Source organism: Protopterus annectens, chromosome 14.part0 (assembly GCF_019279795.1).
Source record: "Protopterus annectens isolate FY-2018-M chromosome 14.part0, PAN1.0, whole genome shotgun sequence".
Classification (NCBI taxonomy): Eukaryota; Metazoa; Chordata; order Ceratodontiformes; family Protopteridae; genus Protopterus; species Protopterus annectens.
In genome coordinates, this window is record NC_056748.1 from 812,511,275 (window position 1) to 812,534,246 (window position 22,972).

General features: G+C 40.0%; 1 protein-coding gene across 1 annotated transcript in view; it reads right to left on the minus strand.

The window, feature by feature from the left end:
- PDCD11 (programmed cell death 11) overlaps positions 1-22,972 on the minus strand; it is a 1,563,481-nt gene that overhangs the window by 316,487 nt on the left and 1,224,022 nt on the right. The window contains 1 exon segment of the mRNA XM_044056566.1: positions 8,124-8,246. Within this exon segment, the coding sequence (XP_043912501.1) occupies positions 8,124-8,246 (123 nt within the window).

The window sequence follows — 22,972 nt, forward strand, 5'->3', positions numbered from 1 at the left end:
GGACAGACAAGGTTGCTCAAAGCTCCCCTCTCTCACAGGTGAACAGAGAAACTTCTTTCTATCCAAGTAAGGTATGGGCAACTCAAACTAGTATCACAGCCCTGAATTCAACACTTGCCTGAAAACTGGACTATACTAGCTTAGAAAGGCAGGAAACGAGGAATATATATTTTTTTTTTTAAAAGATAATTCAAAAGCAGTAAAAAATGCACTTAAAACAGTTTTAAACTACTACAAACGATCAGAAAAGGCTATTGCACTTCAGTGTGTAGCCTACAACAGTTAAACAAATTATTTAAACAAAAAACTTTTTAAAAGTGCAGGCAGTCAAATAAGTACAATATGTGAAAAAATCAAGCTTTTAAATTACAATAAACACTGGAAAATCTGCGTTTAGGCAGAAAACAGTTAAATACAGCAAGAAAATAAAGAAAACTGATACTTAATCACTCCAAAGTCTCTATTCTAAGCTACAAGGCTTGTATCAGTTTAAGGCTTTCTAGTGCTACCCAGTAGGTTAGTTACAGGAAAGATGGGAAACAAGCGCAGATGTGGTCTTTTAAACCAGAAAGTTGAAAGATACGGACAAACAGCCCAAATGGTCAATAAACTACAATTTCTGGGCCAAGAACCTCTCCTCTCGTGGTAGACAGGCTACCTAGTGCTTACCACTCCCACTGATAAGCTAGAAGAAGGCATTCCTCCAACACAGAAAGGCTTGCGGGACTCAGAAGCTTACCAACAGTCCTGGATACAGCAACTCTGTATCTGGACTAGGCTAGTTACAGGAAAGGTGGGAAACAAGCGTAAGTGCGGCTTTTAAACCAGAATGTTGAAAGAGATGGAAAAAAACTGCCCAAACAGCCAATAGCTACAATTTCTAGGCCAGGAACCACTCCTCTTGTGGTAGACAGGCTACCTAATGCTTACCACTCCCACTGATGAGCTAGAAGGCTTCCCTCCAACACAGAAAGGCTTGGGGGGCTCAGAAGCTTACAAAGAGTCCTGGATACAGCAAATCTGTACCCGGACTAGACTAGTTACAGGAAAGGTGGGGAACAAGTACAAACGTAGGCTTTTAAGCCAGCAAGTTGAAAGAGGTGGAAAACTGCCCAAACAGACGAATAAACTACAATTTCTGGGCCAAAACTCACTCTTCCCGTGGAGGATAGGCTACCTAGTGCTTACCACTCCCACGGATAAGCTGGAAGACTTCCCTCCAACACAGAAAGGCTTGGGGAGCTCAAAAGCTTACTAACAACCCTGGTTACAGCAACTCTGTAACCGGACTAGGCTAGTTATAGGAAAGGCGGGAAACGGGCACAAGTGCAGCTTTCAAACTAGAAAGTTGAAAGAAATGGAAAAAAACTGCTCAAACAGCCAATAGCTACAATTTCTGGGCCAGAGACCACTCCTCTTGTGGTAGATAGGCTACCTGATACTTAACACTCCCACTGATAAGCTAGAAGGCTTCCCTCCAACACAGAAAGGCTTGGGGGGGGGGGCTCAAAATCTTACAGAGAGTCCTGGATACAGCAAATCTGTACCTGAACTAGACTAGTAACAGGAAAGGCAGGAAACAAGTGCAAACACAGGCTTTTAAATCAGAAGGTTGAAAGAGATGGAAAAGCCTCCCAAACAGCCAATAAACTATAATTTCTGGGCCAGAAACCACTCCTCCTGTGGCAGATAGGTTACCTAGTGCTTACCACTCCCACTGATAAGCTAGAAGGCTTCTCTCCAACACAGAAGGGCTTGGAGGGCTCAGAAGTTTACCAACAGTCCTGGATACAGCAAATCTGCACCTGGCCTAAACTAGTTATAGGAAAGGCAGGAACCAACTGCAAAATGGGCTTTTAACCATAAAGTAGAAAGAGATGGAAAAACTGCCCAAACGGCCAATGAACTACAATTTCAGGGCCAAAACCCACTCTTCCCATGGTAGACAGGCTACCTAGTGCTTACCACTCCCACTGATAAGCTAGAAGGCTTCCCTCCAACACAGAAGGGCTTGGGGGGCTCAGAAACTTACCAACAGTCCTGGATACAGCAAGTCTGTATCTGGACTTGACTAGTTACAGGAAAGGCAGGAAACAAGCTTAGAATTTTTTTTTTTTACAGAAAAGCAGCTAAAACAGCAGTAAATACAATTCAAATTGTATTGCAAGCCAGCACACCAGAGTGTGAAGCAACACTACGGCAAATACAGTTCAAATAAATGCAATTAATTTAAAAAATGACTAAAAAACAAGTGCAGAAGGCAGTAAATTAGAAGGCGACTAACAAGCAGTAATAAGTGCAGAGTAAGAGCGACTGAACAGATAACAGCATGCAGAAAAGCAACTAAGACAGTTACAGTAAGAGCAGCTGAATAATATATATTTTTTATTATTATCAGGGAAGTCCACTGGGCCCAATGTGCCCGTTTTCAGTGGAGGCCCAGGGAGAAAATCTCCATAATACAGTAAAGATACAAAAGTATAAACGATACAGTATAAAGTATGGTTTACAAATATGTATATTCAGTATCAAGCATGAGCAACAACGTTCATTGTGATAGATCTTAAGGGTTGTACTGTACAGATTCATTTAAACATATATTCTTACATTTAAAGTAAGGAAACACTTTACATACATTCATTTAAAGTAAGAGGCTATTTACAGAGTTGAAATCTTGTGTGGAGTAGCTATAGGAGTTGCAGAGAGCTTGGGTACACTCTTAGGAATTAGCTTTGGGAGTTATAGAGAGCTAAGGAATCCAGGAGGAAAATCTTCCCAGGAGCATTTACTTAAACAGAATTAGGTAGGGTGAAAGCAGGTACATTTCCATTTGGAGGACAGGTATGTAAAAAGCTGGGTTTTGAAGTTTTCTGAGTTTGATATTGTCTTTAGCGTGGAAGGGGAGAGAATTCCATTTCTTGCCTAGTGAGAAAGAAAGGAGAAGTTGGCCAGCTGGACGTTTAGGTTTGTGGATAGTAATTAAGTTTTGGTGTTCAGATCTGAGAGTTCTATTAGGGGTGTAGGGGGAAGGATGTTTGTTAGAGAAGGACATTTTGTTGGGTGAAATACAAGTCTCTGTGCAGTGGTAAGTTGGAGGTAGTCTAGGTAATTTGTGAGTTCTAGCCAATTCAGACAATGAAGGGAAAAAGGCAGTGATGGGTGGAATTTATGGATTTGGTGGCAAATTTAGAGATTTTATTATAGCAGTTTTCTAGTTTAGAGGTGATGGAAGAGGTCAGGTTAGTTAGAAGAGGGGCTCCGTATAATAAGAATGGGAGAACGTAAGTAGTGGCCAGAGTATGCCTAATAGAGTTGGAGAGGAAGAAATTGTTCCTGTAAAGCATACCTAACTTTTGGTGGGCTTTCTTTATATTTTGTTGAATATGGATATCAAACTTGAGGTGTTCATCTATAGTAGTGCCAAGAAGTTTGGCAAAGAGAACCACTTCTATAGGTGAGTTGGTTTGGCTAAGGACTTTGAATGCACTTTTGTCATAAGAGTAAGTCTTTGAGGGAGGGAATAGTAGTATTTTAGATTTATTTGCACTGAGTGAGAGGTGATTTTGGCACATCCAGTTCTCAGTAGTTGAGAAAGCAGTTTGGGTTTTAGTCAGCAGTTCAAAGAGGTTTGAGGCCGAGCAGACTAAAGACAAGTCATCCGCATATTGAATGACTTCGGCGTCAAGAATAGCAGAGTGAAAGTTATTGATAAAGATGTTGAAAAGCATAGGTCCAAGGATGGACCCCTGTGATACGCTGGTTGGGGTGGGTAAGAAGGTAGAGGTAGTGTTCTTCCATTTAACCACCTGAGATCTATTTGACAGGTAACTAGAGAACCAGGATGAAGTATTTTGTGAGAGATGTAGGTTTGAGAGATGATAGAGGAGGTGTTTATGGGAAACAGTATTGAATGCTTTAGAGAGATCGAGGAGAACTGTAGATACTAAGTGTCCTGAATCAGGGGCTTGACTAACAGTTTCTAAGGAGGAGAGTAGTGTGGTTATAGTGCTATGGCCTCGGCGGAAACCATGCTGGGTAGGGGTAAGAAGTTGGTTTTGGGTAAGAAAAGGCATAAGTTGGAGTCGGACAGATTTTTCTAGGAGTTTGGTGAGAGCAGAGCAATGGGGCGGAAGTTTAAGATGTTGGTGTTTTTGCCTCCTTTGTGAAGAGGAAGAATATAGACTGAATGCCAGAGTTCAGAGACATATGATTCCTTTATATATATATAGATATAGATATATATATATATATATATATATATATATATATATATATATATATATATATATATATATATAGGTCCACTTCTTAATTTCAAAATGTCACAATCTCAAGATTCATAAAATCGAGGCCACAATCTCAAGGTTGTGAAATTGCAAAATGAACTTAAAAAAAACATGCATCATCATGTTTTTGCAGGGGGGAAAGCGCCCTTGCACCTCCCACAGCCCCTGCAACTTAAATATACTCACTCAGAGATCATGCTACAGTGAAGCAAACAGTAACAGACATCGCTATACCATGCAGAACGGGAACATCACCACTCTCTTCACTGCAGCACGGTCTTGGACTTGGCATACTTAAGTTGCAGGGGGCATGGGGGTGCAGGGGTGCTTGCCCCCCTGCAAAAACATGATTATACATGTTTTTATTTAGTTCATTTCGAGATTTCACAACCTCCAGATTGTGGCCTCAATTTTATGAATCTTGAGATTGTTACATTTCGAAATTAAGACGTGGACCTATATATCTATATCTATATATATATATATATATATATATATATATATATATATATATATATATATATATATATATACACACACACACACACACACACACACACACACACACACACACATACATACACACACACACACACACACACACACACTAATGAACAAATGCAGTGCAATGTACAATACATACATTCATTTTTAAAATGGGCCAATCAAATACATCATGAGAGAGGAGAAAAGACTTGGAAAGAGACAGGTTAAGTAATATGTCCTGTGTTGAAGCAGGAACATTTGGCTTGGATGAAGTGCTTTTTGAGTTGCATTCTGAATTTGGAGTAAGTGTTGACTTCCATTACATCGATGGGGACAGCCTGCCAAAGAGTAGGTCCCTGAATGGAGAAAGCATGTGCAGTGCTGTGAAGTTTGGTTCTAGGGTAATGAGAATTGTCGTGACTTGTGAGTAGCATCTCAGGTTACACAAAGAGGGATTTTTTCATGAAGTCTAGCTGCAAGGGGCATAAATGGGTGGAGTTGGAATGGTTTACAGAGTTGGGATCCTAAAAGTACATTAGATCATTGTTTTATGGGTAGCCATTCTGGCTTTTTCTAGGGTGATAAAATGATGCTCAAAGACAGGTGATTTTGTAACAAATCCGCACATGCTGTTAGAGTGTGCCTGGAACGTGGCCATGTTTTTTTCTGGAGACCGAAGCAAAAATTGGATGCCCATATTCAGGTTGAAAAAAAACTCCTTTGCCAATGGCTGCGCTGGTTGGTATACAAAAGGGGAGATCTGTTTGGCCCACAAGAGGAAGAAGTTTATTTTGACTTACTTTGTATATGTGGAATCGGAGGTTTAGTGACTGATCAAGCCATATAATCCTTGGTACTTGAAGTTGGAGGTTTTCTCTATGGAATGGTTGTATAAATCAAAGAATGCTAGAGAGAGTCAAGTGGTTGGTGAATTTTCTGTGGAGTTACAAAAAGCACAGTTTTGGGCTTGATGGGGTTGAGAAGTAATTTAAGGTTTATGAGCCACTGGTGAAGCTCATTTAAGTCTGACTGGAGATGGCACTGAATGTTAAGAGTGACCTCACCGGTAAATGATCATGTCATCAGCAGAGGATAAGTGGGAAATGGAGGCGTTCAAAGGAAATTTGCTAATGCATATGGAGAAGAGGAGGGGACAAGAATGGATCCTTGTGGTACACCTTTGGTAATAGGTGCAGATTTTGAATGGAAGGATCCTATTTTAACTTTGAAGCGTCTGTCAGTGAGGAAGTTTTTAAACCAGGGAGCAGCATCTGGACTGATACCAATTTCAATTAGATTGTTTTGGAGAGGATAGTGGTCAATGAGGTCAGAAGCCAGGTCTATAAACAGGAAACCTATAAAGGAGGCCAATATCAGACTTTTGCAAGATGTCATTAGTTAGTGACCAAAGTGCTGTCACAGAATGTTATCCAGGCTAGACTCCATGCTGCTTGGAGACAGCAGGTAGTACTGCTGTTCACAGAAAGAGCTGTGTGTAAACCATCTTTTCTAATTTTTTTCCCAGAATTGTGAGGAAGAATACTGCACAGAAGTGAGCGGTATCTTTTGGGTGGTTTGCTTTAGGAAGGGTTTAATTAGAGCAGTTTTTCAAATCTGTTGCATGTGTGTGGGACATGGATCATATATGTAGGTAACAGGAAGACATGGAGGATCTCTGCAATGATATATGACTCTGGGATTTACTCTGTCAGATCAAGGAGGAGTATCACTGAAAATACTTTCAAACAGTATAGAGACGTATGCATTTTTGGTGGGGGGGTGGGCAATACATAACCTGTGGGAGGTGTGGAGTTTACTGATGGCAGGTTGCTAAATTCTTTAAAGAAACTTTCTGGCAAAAGTTTTATTGTGCCACAATGAATGGTCTTTGTAGACAGGATATCATGAGGAGGTTTTCTTCCTGTAAGAACGTAAACATTTTTCTAAAAGTGCTTGGAGAAATGTAAGAAAGTAATCTGGAGATTTCTTTTGTGCCTTCTGACTGACCTCTTGGCTAGGTTACCCAAGACTATAAAGCAGGTGCAGTTGTCAGAGTGTGGGGTTTTGTTTCCATTTTTGCCATGCTTCCTCTTTTAGAGTTAAAAGATGTTTGAGTTCAGTGAGTAGCCATTCAGTTTTGGTGGGTTTATAAAGCCAGTGGATAAGTGTAAAGAATTTGTCTTACAGCTAGAAGAGAAAGCTAGTTAAGACTGCACCTCCGGTATTAGGGTCATGTAAGAAGAGTATATCGTTTCAGCTGTGGGCTGTGAGAAAGGTTCAGAGTTCGTCAATATTAGTGCTACTCTGGCTTCTGAAGGTTTTAATATTGATGGCAGTTTTATATGATGGTTGACAATTGTAAAGTTAATTGTGCTGTGGTTGCCGATGGTGGCAGAATGTTTATGTTGATGATGGAGTTTGGTATTTTTGTAATAGTCAGGTCAAGTATGGAGTGTTTGGAGGACCTGATATTAGGTATTGCTGGTTCTTTTATGAGTTGAAAGTACCCATGTTGGATGGGAGTGTTAAGAGACGACTCTCCGGAAACAGTCTGCAAAATGCAGCATTACTTACTATGTTTTTTTTTTTTTTTTTAATTTTTTAGCATCCCTGTACTGCCTTCCTCAATAGGTCATTTACCAAGATACATCTGGCTCATGTATTCCATTGGGGGGAGTGACAGCCAAGCAATCCCAGACTAGGCAAAAGATCCACAGTCCATTTGTACCCACCTGGAAGTTCTATGAGCCCATATGTTCCTTTCAGCAGCAAGAATAGGGTAGTGGAGATAGGCCAGCTTGCCTCCTAAGTGGAGCAGCTCCCTTTCAGTAGCTTTACAAGTTTCTCTGTGCTCTGCCATCATGAGGAAAGTGTATATGGCAGTGCTTGCCCCACAGGTGAAAACACCAAGTGTTCGTGCTAAGTGTCACCCAAGCTGTAAGCCATGGCTGCACATCCCACCCTGTCGGATGGATGAGCTGGCAGTGGATGCTCAATCCTATCTTCCCTCACCCAGACTCACGAGCCTCTACTTGAGCCCAGACTGCCTGCATCACAGTCGGGGCTTTATTCATGTATACCACAGTGAATTTTGTTTAAAATCTTAACACAGAGTATGTGACAAACCACCTCAACGTGAACAAGGAACCTCAAGTAAAATAAGGTCATATTCCTTGAAATGAAATAGATGTGAAAGGTACAGTATCTTTATAAAAATCATCCATCAGTATATACAGATATATATCTAGAGAGAAATGTCTAACCTTTATAAAATATGGACTGAATGACATCAACAAAAAAAAAATCAATGAAATAACTTCTCAGCAAGTGATTTTTATAGGAAATACTTACCTCACAAAAACTCCTGCATCAGTAACAGATGTCACGTAACCTCGAACAAGCTGTCCTTCTTTAAGGTCTTCAATAGATGCAATTTCAGCATCTTTCACTTTACACTCTCTGCCGGGATTTAGCCTACAGATAAAAATAAGATCATATAATGTACTAACCAGCAAAAGAAAAACTTTTTTTTTTTTTTACACTGCCCCTTAAAAGGAAGGAATATGAGATCTACAATACTATAAAAAGAATTAGAAGTAGGTGAGTGAGACTAGCATGTGGAATATCAATCACCACCTCTTAGTCTGACTTGGAACTCTGGTATGTCACAAGTTAAATAAGTCACATTAAGAACTTACCTTAAAGTGTAAGATTTGAGAACATACTTTACAATCTTAGCCACAGTCATCAGTCAGCAGAATCAGCTTGCTATCTTTTCCTATATCATCGACCAAATCAAACTTTAAAACCTTTTTTTAAAAAAATCACATACTCCCAGCACCAATTACAAAAACTCCTTTGGAATCTATTAATAAATATCTTACACCCACCCGATATTCTACTTACAATTTTGTCTGGGGGGAAAAGAAAACTCCACGACACAGAGAATAAAGCCTTGACTATGGCACAAGTGAGCCAAGTTTGCACTGTGGCTTGGGGGCCTGTATGAGTCAGCTGAGAAGCATAGGACTGAACAGCCACTGCTGGCTCACCCACCCTAAGAGCAGGGAGGAAGAGAGTCTGGCTCACAATAAGGCTGATACCAAGCAGAAACATTAGGTGTTGCACAGAAGTTTGAGCTTCTCTCCCACAAAAGAACTAGCACTGTCGTGGCATAATCACACTAAATAGCAGAGGGGAATACAGATTATGGAGGCACATTTTCCTAAGGATACAGCAAAGGCAGAGCTCAGAGGAACTGTGTAAGGAGGTGGCCATCCCAAGTACCATCAAGCTGGCCCTCTTCCAATCCTCCGACTCTCACTGGGGGAATAGAGGATCAATAAGAATTCCCAAGCAGGAAAAGACAGGCCTTGTGCTCTTGACTAACCAAGGAATATACAGCTCTTGCAGCCCCTTAGAATGAGCAGGCCAACTGGTTGATAAAGTGGAGCCAGGGGGTGAGGTCCTGGAAAAATACAAAAAAAAATGTCTTTCAGAACTAGAGAAAAATATCAAAGTAAATTCCAAAATACTTCCATCCTCCCAACATATGGCAATACCCATAACAGCCAAGCCCTTTACCCACATTTATAATCTTTCCCAAACTACTGACACTATACCTCAATAATTTAAATGTGCCCTTAATTTTGCAATATCCAAACCTACCTCCCTCGCTAATCCCCAAGACTTCAGACCTATCTCCATCCATTGTCCCCTTATTAAAATTTTTAATTCTCCACTTTCAAAATTATGGAACATATACAATCAATATGGCTTGTTCATCGACTCTCAGCATGGTTTCAGAGCAGGCAATAGCACTTAACAGCAATCTACACTATTACTGGGCACCACAGTGGTGTAACGGTTAGCGTTGTCACCTCACAGCAAGAGGTACTCTGGTTTGATTCTCAAATGGGGTGCTTTCTCTGAGGAGTCTGCTTGTCCTCCCTGTGTTTGTGCGCATTTCCTCCAGGTGCTCCAGTTTCCTTCCACATTCCAAAAACATGCAGTAGGTGGACTGGACACTCTAAACTGGCCTTAGGTGTGTGTGTGTGTGTGTGTGTGTGTGTGGTACACCCTCCAAGTAGGGTTGGACCTTGGGCTATCAACTTGAGCTCATAAAACCCGTAACTGCTACAGAAACAATGAGCATTGAAAGGTACTCGTTGCTTAATGTACCACATGGTGCGTAAATGTGAAAGAGAGACAGAGACACTACTACTGGTAAGATATACTGAAATATGGACAAAAATATCTAATCGACAATTTACTGGCCAGGCAACTACTTTACTCTGTGTTCAATATTTGAAACCACATCCTTGCCTCTGAACACATGACCTTCACTGCTGCTGTTCCCTCAGGGATTCATTCTAGGACCCATGATATTTTCAATTTGTTTTATTAATGGCAAAACATCGGCCATCCCCAAACACATAAAATAACTCTCTGTATTGACAATATTCTCCTCCATGCACCAGGTCCCATCCCCCACAAATACATTTCCCTACTGGCTCGGTGGCCTACTATCCCTGGCCATCGAATTAGTAGGGAAGTGTCTCAAATGCATGTGCGGTTCTAGCTAAAAAGTTAATGCCCTCTTCAAGCCTCTTTTATAACCTAAGAGTTAAAACTGTTAAACACTAGTAAATTTACTGCATTTAAAGTGTATCTTATAAACTATCAAGTAACGACATCGCCTTTTGGTTAGTGATGGAAGCAGTGATTTGGTGATGGAATCAGACTATTCGGAAAGAGGAAGTTATTCAGCAGCCAGAATGGAATTGGCCATGCAGATCGAAGCTCAATGAGCAGAGACACTAGAAAATATTACAGCTGAATGTTGTGCAAGTCATAGGATCATAGGAGGCTACTAGGCTAATGGCCCTGGCTGGGGCCCTTACAAGCCTAGTAAATGGTAGCTCTCATAGTTTTCAGGCCAAATGATTCAATCTATGGAATTTGAATGGTGTTAAGTGGGAAACTCATGGGAGCACTTACAATGGATGAAGCGGCAAACCAGCATGACAAGTGGGCAGCCATCAAACCTCAAAGAACAAAAGTGCAGGCAAATCAACTGAACAAACCAACCAGTATTAAGGGAAAAAAAAGTCAAGTGACAGACTGTATAGCATTTTGGAAGGTGAGGAAAAGATCAAATATATGAACATCAAGATGACGGATAGACTATCTTAGGTTTGCAAAAGATTCCTTGGTGACAGCACTCATGAAACATTTTCCATTGTCAGATTTCAGTGTTAAATGTGGGGAACTTCCTATGTATTGTTTAATGTTTTTCAAAAAGACTTGTATATTTTTTGTATAGAATTTTTAAAAATAGTTTGTACTGTGATTATGTTGCATGTCTTTCTGTATGAATGTTCATGTAAATTACTCTAACGGATGTACTATGTGGAGCTTTTCTCCCTGGGCCGCAGCTGAAAATGGGCAATTTCTGCCCAGACTTTCCTGGTAAACAAATGTAAAATAAATAAAATAAATAAACCTAGACCAACACTGACAGATATTTGATGGGCTATGGAAAAGGACAGATACTATGAACATTGTGGCAGCTCAGTACAAAATTCTCGGTAGCTGGGAGACCTATACTTATGGAATATGATTAATCTGACAGGACACTGGAATCCAGCTTGCGATTTGTAGAAGCAATAATGGAGAAAAACATCTAAATTGTCATTCACAGCTATCTTAAAGGTGTTCTGGAACAGTAAGATGTTGCCTTTTGGCAATCCAGATGAAGCAACTGGGAAAATGAAAGGCGTTGCTATTAGACTTTACCAAACTACAACAAAAACAGGAAGACTGCTGAAATGAGAGTTACTGATACCACTGAAGAAAAAGAGGGTAAATGTGAAAAGAGTTCTAACATGACTGGGAAGAAACATCTGTTCATACGTGCAATCCTGGGACAAAAAGTTGAGCAGGTGGTGATATGACCTGATGTGCAACAGATATTTTTCCTAAATTCTACTTAGTTCTGACCAATGAACTGATGTGAGGGATAAGAGCAGCCAAAGTACTTGGCAAATTAATGTTTTCAAACTTTCTAATGGTAGTTTTTGCAATCATGAATGGCATAACCTACTTTTGTAAATATAATTCTAAATGTATATTATTAAAATAATGCAGTTTTTCCATGATGATATAACTTAAAGGCTTTTGAAATTGTAATATTAACTGTTCTTGCAATCACCTATATTTCACTTTAGCTCATTAATGCAAACTGGCAGTCTATTGTGTGTCAAATTCCTGACTGCACTCAGGCTGGAACACAACCACCTACAGCTGAGAGAAGAATATTTAAATGAAAATATTTTCAAACTAAAGCATTTTTTTTTCATTTCTTATTTGCTTAAGTAATTCTCACATTTAATGTGCTTAATTGTTGCTTCAAATATTCCAGATTCTGTATCATAATTATGTTTGCGCAGAATCAAAGCTCTGTCTGTAGTTAGACTTGCAAGGACTACTGGCTTGAATGAGATAAAACAGCTCACATAAATAAATCAACGCAAGAGAGATTAACACCACAGCTCAAGCAGTGCTGTCAGCTTTCATGAGTTAACACTTCAAAATTACTTGAATGTTGAAGCATATTGTCAATATAAAGTACAGTTGTGTAAGTAGTACACCGAGATTTCCCATTTAAAAAAAAAAAAAAACACAAAAAATGGCCTTCAGTTTGTGGTCTGAATGTGTGGAAGGAAATGTCACCTGGTATGGCTATGGTGTTCTTCACAGTCTTAAACCAGGTCCCTGAGGGAAGGTACAAACAGCTTCACAGTCCCCTCCCCCTACACAAACTGGCGCATATGTCCAAACCTACACCAAAGTACTATACGAGCATTTATATAGCTGCATGGAATCAGGAATAACAGACAGGCCAATATCATCCTCCTCAAGAAGAGTAAACCTGTCTGATGAATATCTGCAATAAATAAACACTATAATAAAAGGAAAAAATTGCTGTCCAGGACCAAGAAGGAGCAGGTGCCTAACTGGAAGCAATTTCTCCTTAGCCTGAACAAGCAAGTAAGAGAGTACTAGCAAAATCCTACAAAGCAAGCTTTGAGTGTAAACTGGCCACATCTACTAAAGACGGTCATAAGGCCTCCTTCACATACGTCCGCAATTTCAAAGGAATCACTCAGATTTGCTCAGAACTGGTGGTCATGGACACCACATACACAAACACCATAGATATAGCCAACCTGCTGGCAGACAGGTTCAGTGAAAACTTTACCCCTCTGCCCCCCCCCCCGTCAGTAAATCAGGACATCACCCAGAACCTGGTCCCCCCCTTAATTCAAGGGAGCAAGTCATCACTGCCCTCTCAAAGACAAAAAAAATACAATGGAATGGATTATCATGGACCTCATTAACACACACAGTGGCAACCTCCAAACACTTGATCCTACACAGTTTGGTTTCATCAAGGGGATGTCACGCCTGCTAAATTTGGTCGACTTCTTTGAGACAGTCACTAAAGCCATGGACAAGGGAAAGACGGTGCACATCACCTACATTGACCTGGCCAAAGCCTTCGATTCTATTCCCCATTCTGGTATAATAGATAGACTCTCAATTAGGTATCAATCTGTATGTTACCAGATGGGTAGCAAACTGGCTCAATGATAGAACCCACCTAGTCAAAATAGGGGAAGCCACCTCCAGCAGTAGACCTGTAATGACCAGTGTACCACAGGGATCGGTCTTGGGGCCTCTTGTTTAGGATGTACTTTTCTGAAGTGCAGGCCAAAACCAGTGGGTTATGGCTGACCAGGTTTGCAGATGACTGCAAGCTGGGTGCTGTGATCAATTCCCCTAGTGATGTGGGCATCCTCCAAGAAGATCTCACCCAAACAAATGACTGATGCCAGAAACGTGGCCTCAAACTGAATGTCAAAACATACATCATCCCCTTTGGGGAGAGTGAAGTCCCCATAAATTATCACAACAACAAGGTCCTAAGCATGCAATCAGTCATGAGGGACTTGGGCACCCACGTTGATAGTAAACTGACTTCTGACCACCATACTGCCTCCATTGTACTGAAAGCTTTCTACATGGCCCACCTTATTAGCAAGGGTATCTCATCCAGGGACAAGGAGGTGGTAACATCCCTGCTTTCTTCCCTTATAAGACTCATTATTGAGTACAATGCCCCTTTCGCCATGTACCTCACAAAGCAATGCAGCAGGTGGAGAGACCACAGTCACCTCACCAGGAGAATCCAGGGTCTCGAACATCTACCCTACACAGAAAGGCTAAAAGCCCAGTCCCTCTACTCAGTCTCATACAGACTTCTCAGAGGCGACCTCTGTCTGGCATACAAAGCAATCGCAGACTCCACCTTGATGGGACTACTGCATATCTGCAAGTCAAGCTCCACTCGAGTAACCCGCACTCATAACCTCAACCTGGTCTGTGACATCAATAGGACTTGTTGGCAGGACAGATTTGAGTCCCAGAGACTCCCCCTTCTGTGGAAGAGACTCATTCTCCACGTCAAGAGCACAGTACCTCACATTAACCCTTTTTAAATGCAACCTGGATAACTGGAGGGGGAACAGAAAATACACCCCTGGGATTCCAGGACAGGGGCATCGGGTGCTGACTTGTCGGAACATGAACTAAATTCTTGGCCAGGCTTATAAGGGCCTTACGACCCATAACCTAGTAACTTCCTAGGATATATATTTTTTATTCTTAGTTACTGAAATGCTCTGCATCTTGGACTCCCTAATGTGTCCAGACCTCAAATGCCAAGGTAACAGCACATCTCCGTATGAACATATTACCCCAGTTTTCTTTGCAATTGTAACTCTCTGCAGCAAGTAGTGCCTTCAAGATTCTTAGGCAGGTTCTCATGCAGCTTCTTTTATGATCAGGGATGTATTTTAAAGGCAATCCTTTACTTGTCTTGATCCCGTGCGTGGAACCTAGTACTTTGCTGAATTCAGCAGAGTGATTCTGAGATCTCTTTTACGAGGTCCTGCAGGTATTCTACTTTTAAAAATATGCATCTTAAAATTAAATGCACTGTCTTTCTATGGTTAACACACCACTTTGGAGAACATTCCAGGTAAGCTAACACATTTTTAAACTATTCTAGTACTGCAGTTTATTTACTACAAACTGGAGTTTTCACTATATACGTCAAAGTGTTTATGGACTCAAAACACTTCAGTTAATCTAAATCTTATATAAAAAAGTCACCATATACCGCTGTCGCTGTAGGCAATCTGCAAGTTCGCACAAAGTAAAAAACACCTCCGTGTGTAGAAAGTACTGTTCATACGCAAAAAAGAAATAACAGGGGCAGAGCGCCACAACGCAATGTCCCGTTTCAAAGTTGCACTAAGGCAAAAGCATAAACAGTTCCCACAGTTCAAATACCTGCATAGGTATTCCGTATGCTCACCAAAAACGGTTCAGTGTTGAGAAAGTACTGAACTATAAGTCAATCCTAAGGAACTCAATGCCAAAGTAAATCCAATATACTGCTCCAACACAGGAAATTGCAGTCGGTAATTCCAAGAGTAAAAAATCAGCTTTATTGACAAAACAAGTAAGCGCTTTCGCCGTTAGGCTTTCTCAAACTTTGTAGTAAGAAAGCAGTTACGACCCTAATATTTTAGTAAACACAATGCTGCACCTCAACAAGTATTTACACCTACCTGATAAAATGTTACAAATGCTATGATGCTCCTGAAAATGACAAGCATCATTCTTTCACAGCACTACCAGCAGAAAATCACACCGTTGTGCAGGGGTACTCATCACAACTGTTGATGTTCAAATACAAGGACATCATATTTATTTTATTTATTTAACATTTATTTTACCAGGATAAATCCGACTGGACAGTAGGTGTTCATTTTCTGTGGAGTCCTGGGGAGAAAAGCTCCAAGAATTTACAATGTGAAATACATAGGTTATTAGAGAATGACAGTTGATTATAATAATATAAGTCGGGTAACAAAATGGCAGAATGCTAACATATAAGGCAGAAGGCAGTTAAATGCAAAGCAATGTCATAGTACGATGAAGACATTGCATACCTTACAGTAATAGTACAGCATGCATGCATAAATACATATTTACAACACTAAACATTGCACTCAGTGTTCAGTGAGCTTCAAAGTAGATACATATTTATAACATTTACAGAGTATTTTATGCACATAGGTGTCAGTGTAAAGTGAGCATCAGAGGCTTAGGGGTTAGGCTTTCTACAGTGTGGTGAGAATTCAGGTGGGGTCATTGCAGTTGCAAATAGGGTTAGCATAAAGGTGTGATTTAAGGAGTTTTTTAAATATGGTTGGCAAACAAGATTAAGTTGCTGGTAAATGTAGCCTTCCAGACACATTTTAAAACAGATGGACATCCTAATGCTAGACTATCAACATTAAGCCATGTTTCACACGGCAACATCTCTCATCTTTTTTTTTCTGGCACTAACAAATGTTCTTGCAGCATCCATAAGGGCTTACAAAATATTAAACTAGTTTTAACACCACTGATCACTATAAATCTGCTTAACTGTTAAATCTAACTATAATAACTACAGCAAATGCAAAAAATAACACATCACAGCTAGCACACCTTACGGTAGTCTCCTACTAACATTCTTAAAAAAACTTTCTAAATATGCACTGTAATAACCTTCAAGCATCTAAGGGAATAATTATTTCTATTCTAAATATTCACTGTGGCCTAAAGCAAACCATCTACAATATTCTGGCATACTCATCACTGTGGCAGTGCCAGGGAGGGGGGGACATCTAGAGTTACTCCTGTAGCAATGATCCTTCCTATCAAACCTCTACAGTCATGTTGAGTACCCTAACACAATTATAATATAGTCATATTATATGAAGCACTGCCACAGGGCATTCAAAGTACGAATGGGAGGGAATTAAGCAGTAAATTTCCTGACCTCAGATGCGAGTAGATGGACTTTCAGAATGACGTGCATCACTGTAGTGTTACACCTTTCTCTTAACAAGGCATCCAGGTCGCAATGTTTTGAAAACAGATGTCCAAGTGACAACCTCTCACAGACTAATCAGACACTTTCTTGAAAAAGGCAGCCAGGATGGAGAAGAGAGAGAGAGTGCAGCGGGGCTTCAGCTGCTGCCCACAGTTTTGCTACACCTCTTTCAGAAAGAACACAGAAGGCAAGACAGTGGAAATTTGTTTGCTTAGTCAGACGCTTTCCAGTGTTTGCCTGTTCTCAAAAATACAAACGAATTGTAAGAAGTGATCAAAACAGGTTAGAAAAAACTGGGAAGCGAGAATGGAAAGGCAATATACAAAGGGAGGACATACTATGCAACAGAGACTAGAAGGATTAGTATGTTTGCCTGCAAGTGTCTGCTTTTTTTTTTTTTTTTTTTTTTTTACTGCAAGCAGACTTCTGAGATTTTTTTTTCCTCGGGTAGACAGCAAATGGTGGAAGTGTGATGAGAGATTTAATTAGGGACACTTTTTTGGGAATATAAAGAGCAGACTTAAAAAGGATTCCCTATGGGGTACTTTGTCAGAAGTAAATTATTTTAACTAAAGAAATAACTCTTTTGAAGTGGGATATGCAAACTGACATTCCTAGATATAGTAAGGCAGTACTTGTCACTCATTACTAGGTTATTAGCTTATTTTCACCGAGAAAAATATGCACATAAGCAATAGATTTAAGGCCTACAGTTATATTGCACAGTAAAGACAGTTCAGTTTGATTACCGCTGACTTTGCTGTCTGGGTGCGGGTAAGACTTTGTTACATATTGCACTAGAGAGACTTTTCAGTATTGTTAGATTACTGCCTTAATGTTCAGTGTGAATGGTACTGTTCCTACAGTTCAGTAACCTGATGGCTAGTGGAACGAAGCAGTTTCTGAATCTCTTGTTTTTTCAGCATATGCATCGAAAGCGCTTTCCTGATGTTAAATATGACAACAGCTTGTAAGCAGGATGAGAGCCATCTCTGGTTATTTTCATTGCCCTGCTGAGACATCTGGACATGTGCAGGCCTTGTAAAGGGAGTGCCTGATAACTCTCTCAGCCACTTTTACTACCCTCTGGAGAGACTGGTGCTCGGAAGGAGAGCAGCCTCCATACCATACTGTAAAAGTGTTTGTCAGTATACCTTCAATGGTGCCCCTGTAGAAGGTTGAGAGAGCCGTTTGATGGTAGCTTTGCTTTCCTCAACCTTCGAAAGTGAAGCCGTTGGTGTGCCTTCTTAATAATGGCATTTGTGATGGCTGACCACGCCAAGTCTTCTGCAATGTGCACCCCAGTGCATGTGAATTTAATAAAGGTCTTTAAGTAATGCAAACCGATCTGTCTGAAAGATTTGGTCCTTATGACATGCATCTGTGTTACCTATACACATTAAAGGTTTGGCAATATTGTCTCATATGTTTTATTGCTTTGGAAAGACAAGCAAGCTGGATGCACTGGTTAAGAAAAAATTCGGAAACCACTTTGGGCATGAAGGAGAGTTTTGCTTTCAGAGATACCCCACCATCGTGAAGTATAGTACAAGAACGTCTGCATAGCAATGCATGCAGCTCCAAAATCCTTCGGAGTGAGATGACTGCCAAATGCAAAAGAATGTTGCAAATATATTTGAGGCCAGCTGCGGTGGTGGATTCGGGGGGGGGGGTGCTGCTAGAGCCAGCCTGCCAGTTATAAATTTCAGGTCCCAGACTGGGGATTCTGCATGTCTGGGCAGTCCACAGAGGTGCAGGAACTCCATATCAACAGACTTGTGGGTGTTAGGCCTCTATCTACCTTTCTTCTTTACAATAGAAACCACGTTTTCTAAAAATGTGACAGTGTGGAAAAAGCCTGAAATCTACCAGGATGTCAGACTGAGGCACCTTAGGCTGGATGCAATAGTTTGTCATCAGCTTTGTCAGGAGTTTGCTAAGAAATGTCAACATTAGGGACTTCTAAGATGGCTGCACACTGACCAACAGCTTAATTTCATCTCTCCCAGTGTGAGAAATAAGAACTGAGAAATAAGAGCTAGTAATTCTGCCAGTTTGAGTAAAATTCAGTTACTGGTTGGGAAATGCACTAGCTGGATACCAGCAAAGAAGAAAGTTGGAGAACCCGAAAGAAAAATAAACTAGAAACAGTAAAGAGAAAGCAAGGACAAAGAAGAATCCTGCAGCTGTTCAGTAAAAACACAGCTCAAGCTTCAGCTCTGGTATAAGAGATGGTTTATTGTAAGTTAGATGAAATAAATCAAATGTACTCAGAGTTGATTAAAACAAAACAAGGAATATATCAACTCAATCAAAAGGCTAGAAAAATAGAAGCTTTAACAAGTTATTTAGATGAATTGCTAAAACTGCAATAATCAGAGGTTGAAATGAGGAAAAGGCTGGCTGAGTATAAGATTTCTCAATAACAGCTGTTTCAAAAAATGCATACAGAGAAAACATTAAATTTTCTACAGTACCAAAGAAACTGAAAGGAACGTACTATTACATTTTATGAAAGTACAAATAAGCAAATGGACGGGCATTCCACAGGAGGATTTGTTAACTGAAAGAGCACATTGAGTGTATGCTGCAAACCTAGCCATGATAAAGCAGCCAAGACCTGCTTTAGTAAAGATGCAATAATCATACCAGCAGAAAGAGTTGATCCTGAAAAAAACTGTGGCGGAAGGAAAATTTTTAAAAATTGGAGACAGCAAAGTTTGTGGAAAATGACTATTCACTATACACCAGCAGAAGAGAAGCAAATTCATCCCAGCAATCAAAGAATGTGAAGAAGAGGTAGGTGTACCATTCACGCTGCTGTATCCAGCTGTCTTCAGAATATTTTTTTTTCCAGGATGATCAAAGATATTTTCTGATACAGAGCAGGCTAAGGAGGAAATACATTTATCCAACAAAAAGTGAGACATTAAACAAGAGAGGAATCTGCTTCTCATTCTTCTGACAATAAAGCTCACGAAGGGACTTTGCCATTGAAACCTTTTCCAAAATACTCCAAAGGAAAATGCTTGAAACTGAAAAAAAAGCAAACAAGTTGACTAGAAGACTCAGGAGTACCTTGGATTTGAACCAGAGAGTGGTGTTGGGAGACCAGATGAATAGGAAGACCACCAACACTGAAATTAATGAATAAATGTAAGATTATAAAGCATCAATCACATTTGTGAAATATGGCTCTGCAAGAAAAAGTGTCTGAAAAAGACTGAAATTTTTTTGATTTTGTTGAACTTATGACTAGACTGTAAAGCAGATATCCCACTTTGTCTTTAATGTTTAGGAAACTAAAAAGAAAAAAGGAACTACAATTATTATTTTTTTTGTTCTTAACAGTATTTATATAAAACATCTCATGATATATATATTAACTATGTTGCACAGTAAAGCAATTTTGTGTTGTATGAGTCGGGGGTACTTTAAACGTGGAAGATGGGGTGAGTCTTTTCATCAACTGCTGTGTGTGCTAAATATGTTAACGTAAAAAGTACTTTTTAGCTGTAAGAAACATGGGCTTTACAATGTAAAAAAAAAAAGGCTAGACAAAAGCAAGCTAAATTTAACATGCTGTAATCTAGGGCTGCAGGGGTAGGGTCTAAAAGTGTACTGATTATATATATGAAGAACTGGGATGTGTTCTCTTACTCTTGCAAAGGTTAAGTCTGGATTAATGCCCCTGGCTTAATCTAAAAACTAGTGTTTTTGTAAGCAGGTAGGCTCCAAAATGATGAAGGCCATGAGAAGTGCTAAGTTTCTTGCATATGCAATGATATTAGCTTTTTTCCCTTTGGCAAATATTCAGTGGGAGTCAAGAAGTGTGCATCTCAATGCACTTGCACATTCTGTTCTGAATGAAACTGACAATGATTTCTTTATTCATTGCCAGAGTTTTTTTTTCTTATTGGTGATGGTTCCATGGAGACTAGCTGCCTGCAGTTGAAAGCAATTAATCTCGACAGTTCTGATTTTTCTTTGCTGAAGGAAATGCAAAACTCAAAGGTACAAGGGCAAGCAGTTCAGTAAAAAAGAGTGACATTATTTAAAGTGAACAGGAGATGGTGGTTTCCTTGGCAACCTTAATACTTTACTGCACTTAATAGAACAGTGTATAATTTAGTTTTATTTAAATATAGCCAGTGCACTTTTACTTAAGGCAAAAAGGTAATGTTATCTGAAAAAAATACAACTTATTTTTTACATCTAGGAAGGGAACAGAGATAAAAAAAGAACAGACACCAGTCGGAGTATGTGGGAAAACAGGCTGTAACATGCTCTTTAGCATGGGTAACCACAAATTTATGTTAACTAATGCCTGTGGGTGAAGCTGTCAATTTGAGGCAATTGTTCCTATCTCAAGGGTTCAACTTCATTTTTCAAGATATACATGCATTTGTTCTAAGTTAATAGGTTGTGGGAATGCTCTAAAAATATAAATATTTTTTCTTTCATTAACAAATACAGTTGTGTAAGCTGCACATACCATAACAGCAGATGTTCAAATGATGACTGCTACAGTAGCCTTATCTATATGGATCATATTCTGGGAAGGATACAACAGCCAGGCAGGTTCCAAAGCTTCAGGGCATCTTCCATGCAGCCAAACTGTCAAACAGCTTGACCTGAGCTGACTAAAATACAAGTTTGTGTGTAGATCCATTCAGAGCTTTCCTGCCAGCAGAGGGAAGAAGGGTGAAGACCTAAAGGGACAATGTTAGGAACAACAAAAAAAGCGAATGTCTACAACCTGACAAAAAAAAAACTCACCAAAAAACAGGGGGGGGGGGGGGAAATCGAGGAAGGGAGCGGCTCCTGCAGCAATGATAATTTGAACATTTACTGTTATGGTAAGCTGAACCTACAGAACTGTACCATGTTCTTCATATTGATCACAGCTGCAGTAGCCTACATGAGTAGACTACCACAGCTAACTATATTTGGGAAGTGGAGGGAGAAGGGTCCAGGAGCCCATGGAGAATGGTTCTAATGAAGTTTGATCTTGACCTAGCAAAAGAATCACGCTTATACTGCTTTGTAAAAGCATGTAAAGAGGACCAATTAGCATCTTCTAGAATCCACCCCTTTCCAAAAAGCCATAGATGAAGCCAAACCCTGGCAGAGTGGGGCTTGACCATGCCTGGAATAGATTTGTTATGGTGAGTATGACAAAAGGCAATGCTCTTTAAACAACCATTTGGAAATAGGCTGTTTTGATAGATGTTTGTTCCTTCTTACCTTCACAAGAAATGAACAACTGAGCTGAAGAGCTGAAAGACTTACTTCTGTCAAGATAACACCAGAGCTGTCTGTGGACATCCAAGGTAAGCAGTATCCTTTCTCCCACATTTTAGGTACACGAAGAAAAGAAGGAGATAGATAATATGGCTTAAAGTAAACTCAGATACCATTTTAGGCAGAAAAGGAGGATTACTTCTCAAAGAAATCCTGTCCCTATGAAAAATGATAAAGGGTTGACTCACCTCACCTAAGAGCTTGCAACTCAGATATCCTTCTTGCAGAAGTCAAAGCAATCATTAAAAGTGTTTTCCATGTTAAGAACTTCAACTCAGCTAGATCAGCTGCTTCAAATGGAGCAAGTGTTATCTTATTTAACACAAAATTAAGATCGCAAGTATTGGCCACTGGCTTTCTAAGAGGACCCTTATACAAATCCCCTTTCAAGAACATTTTGACATGGGACTGTATTGAAAGAATAGGATCCATGGGTAGATATGCTAAAATGGCTAATAAATGAACCTTTATAGAGGAATAAGAAAGGTCATAGGACAGCAACTCACAAATATTGTAAAAAAACACAAGAATAACCAGCCCTGAATAGCTTTTGGTTATGTTGCTGGCACCAACCAGAAAACCTGTCCCATTTGTTAATATACAGGATTTCTTAGTAGCAGGCTTTCTTGCTTCCACTAGTACCTGCTGCACATCCTCAGGAAACGTGTCACTAAAAGGAATTAAGACACTATCATCCAGGCAGTCAACCGCAGATGACTGATGTCAGGATGTATCAAACACCCCTGGTCTTGTGTGAATAGATCCAGTCTGTAAGGAAGCTTGTGGGAATTATCCCATGTCATTTCAAAAAGATGGCAGAACCATGGTTGAATGGGTCATAAAGGAGTCACCAGAATGATCTTGGGAAATTACTTCTGAA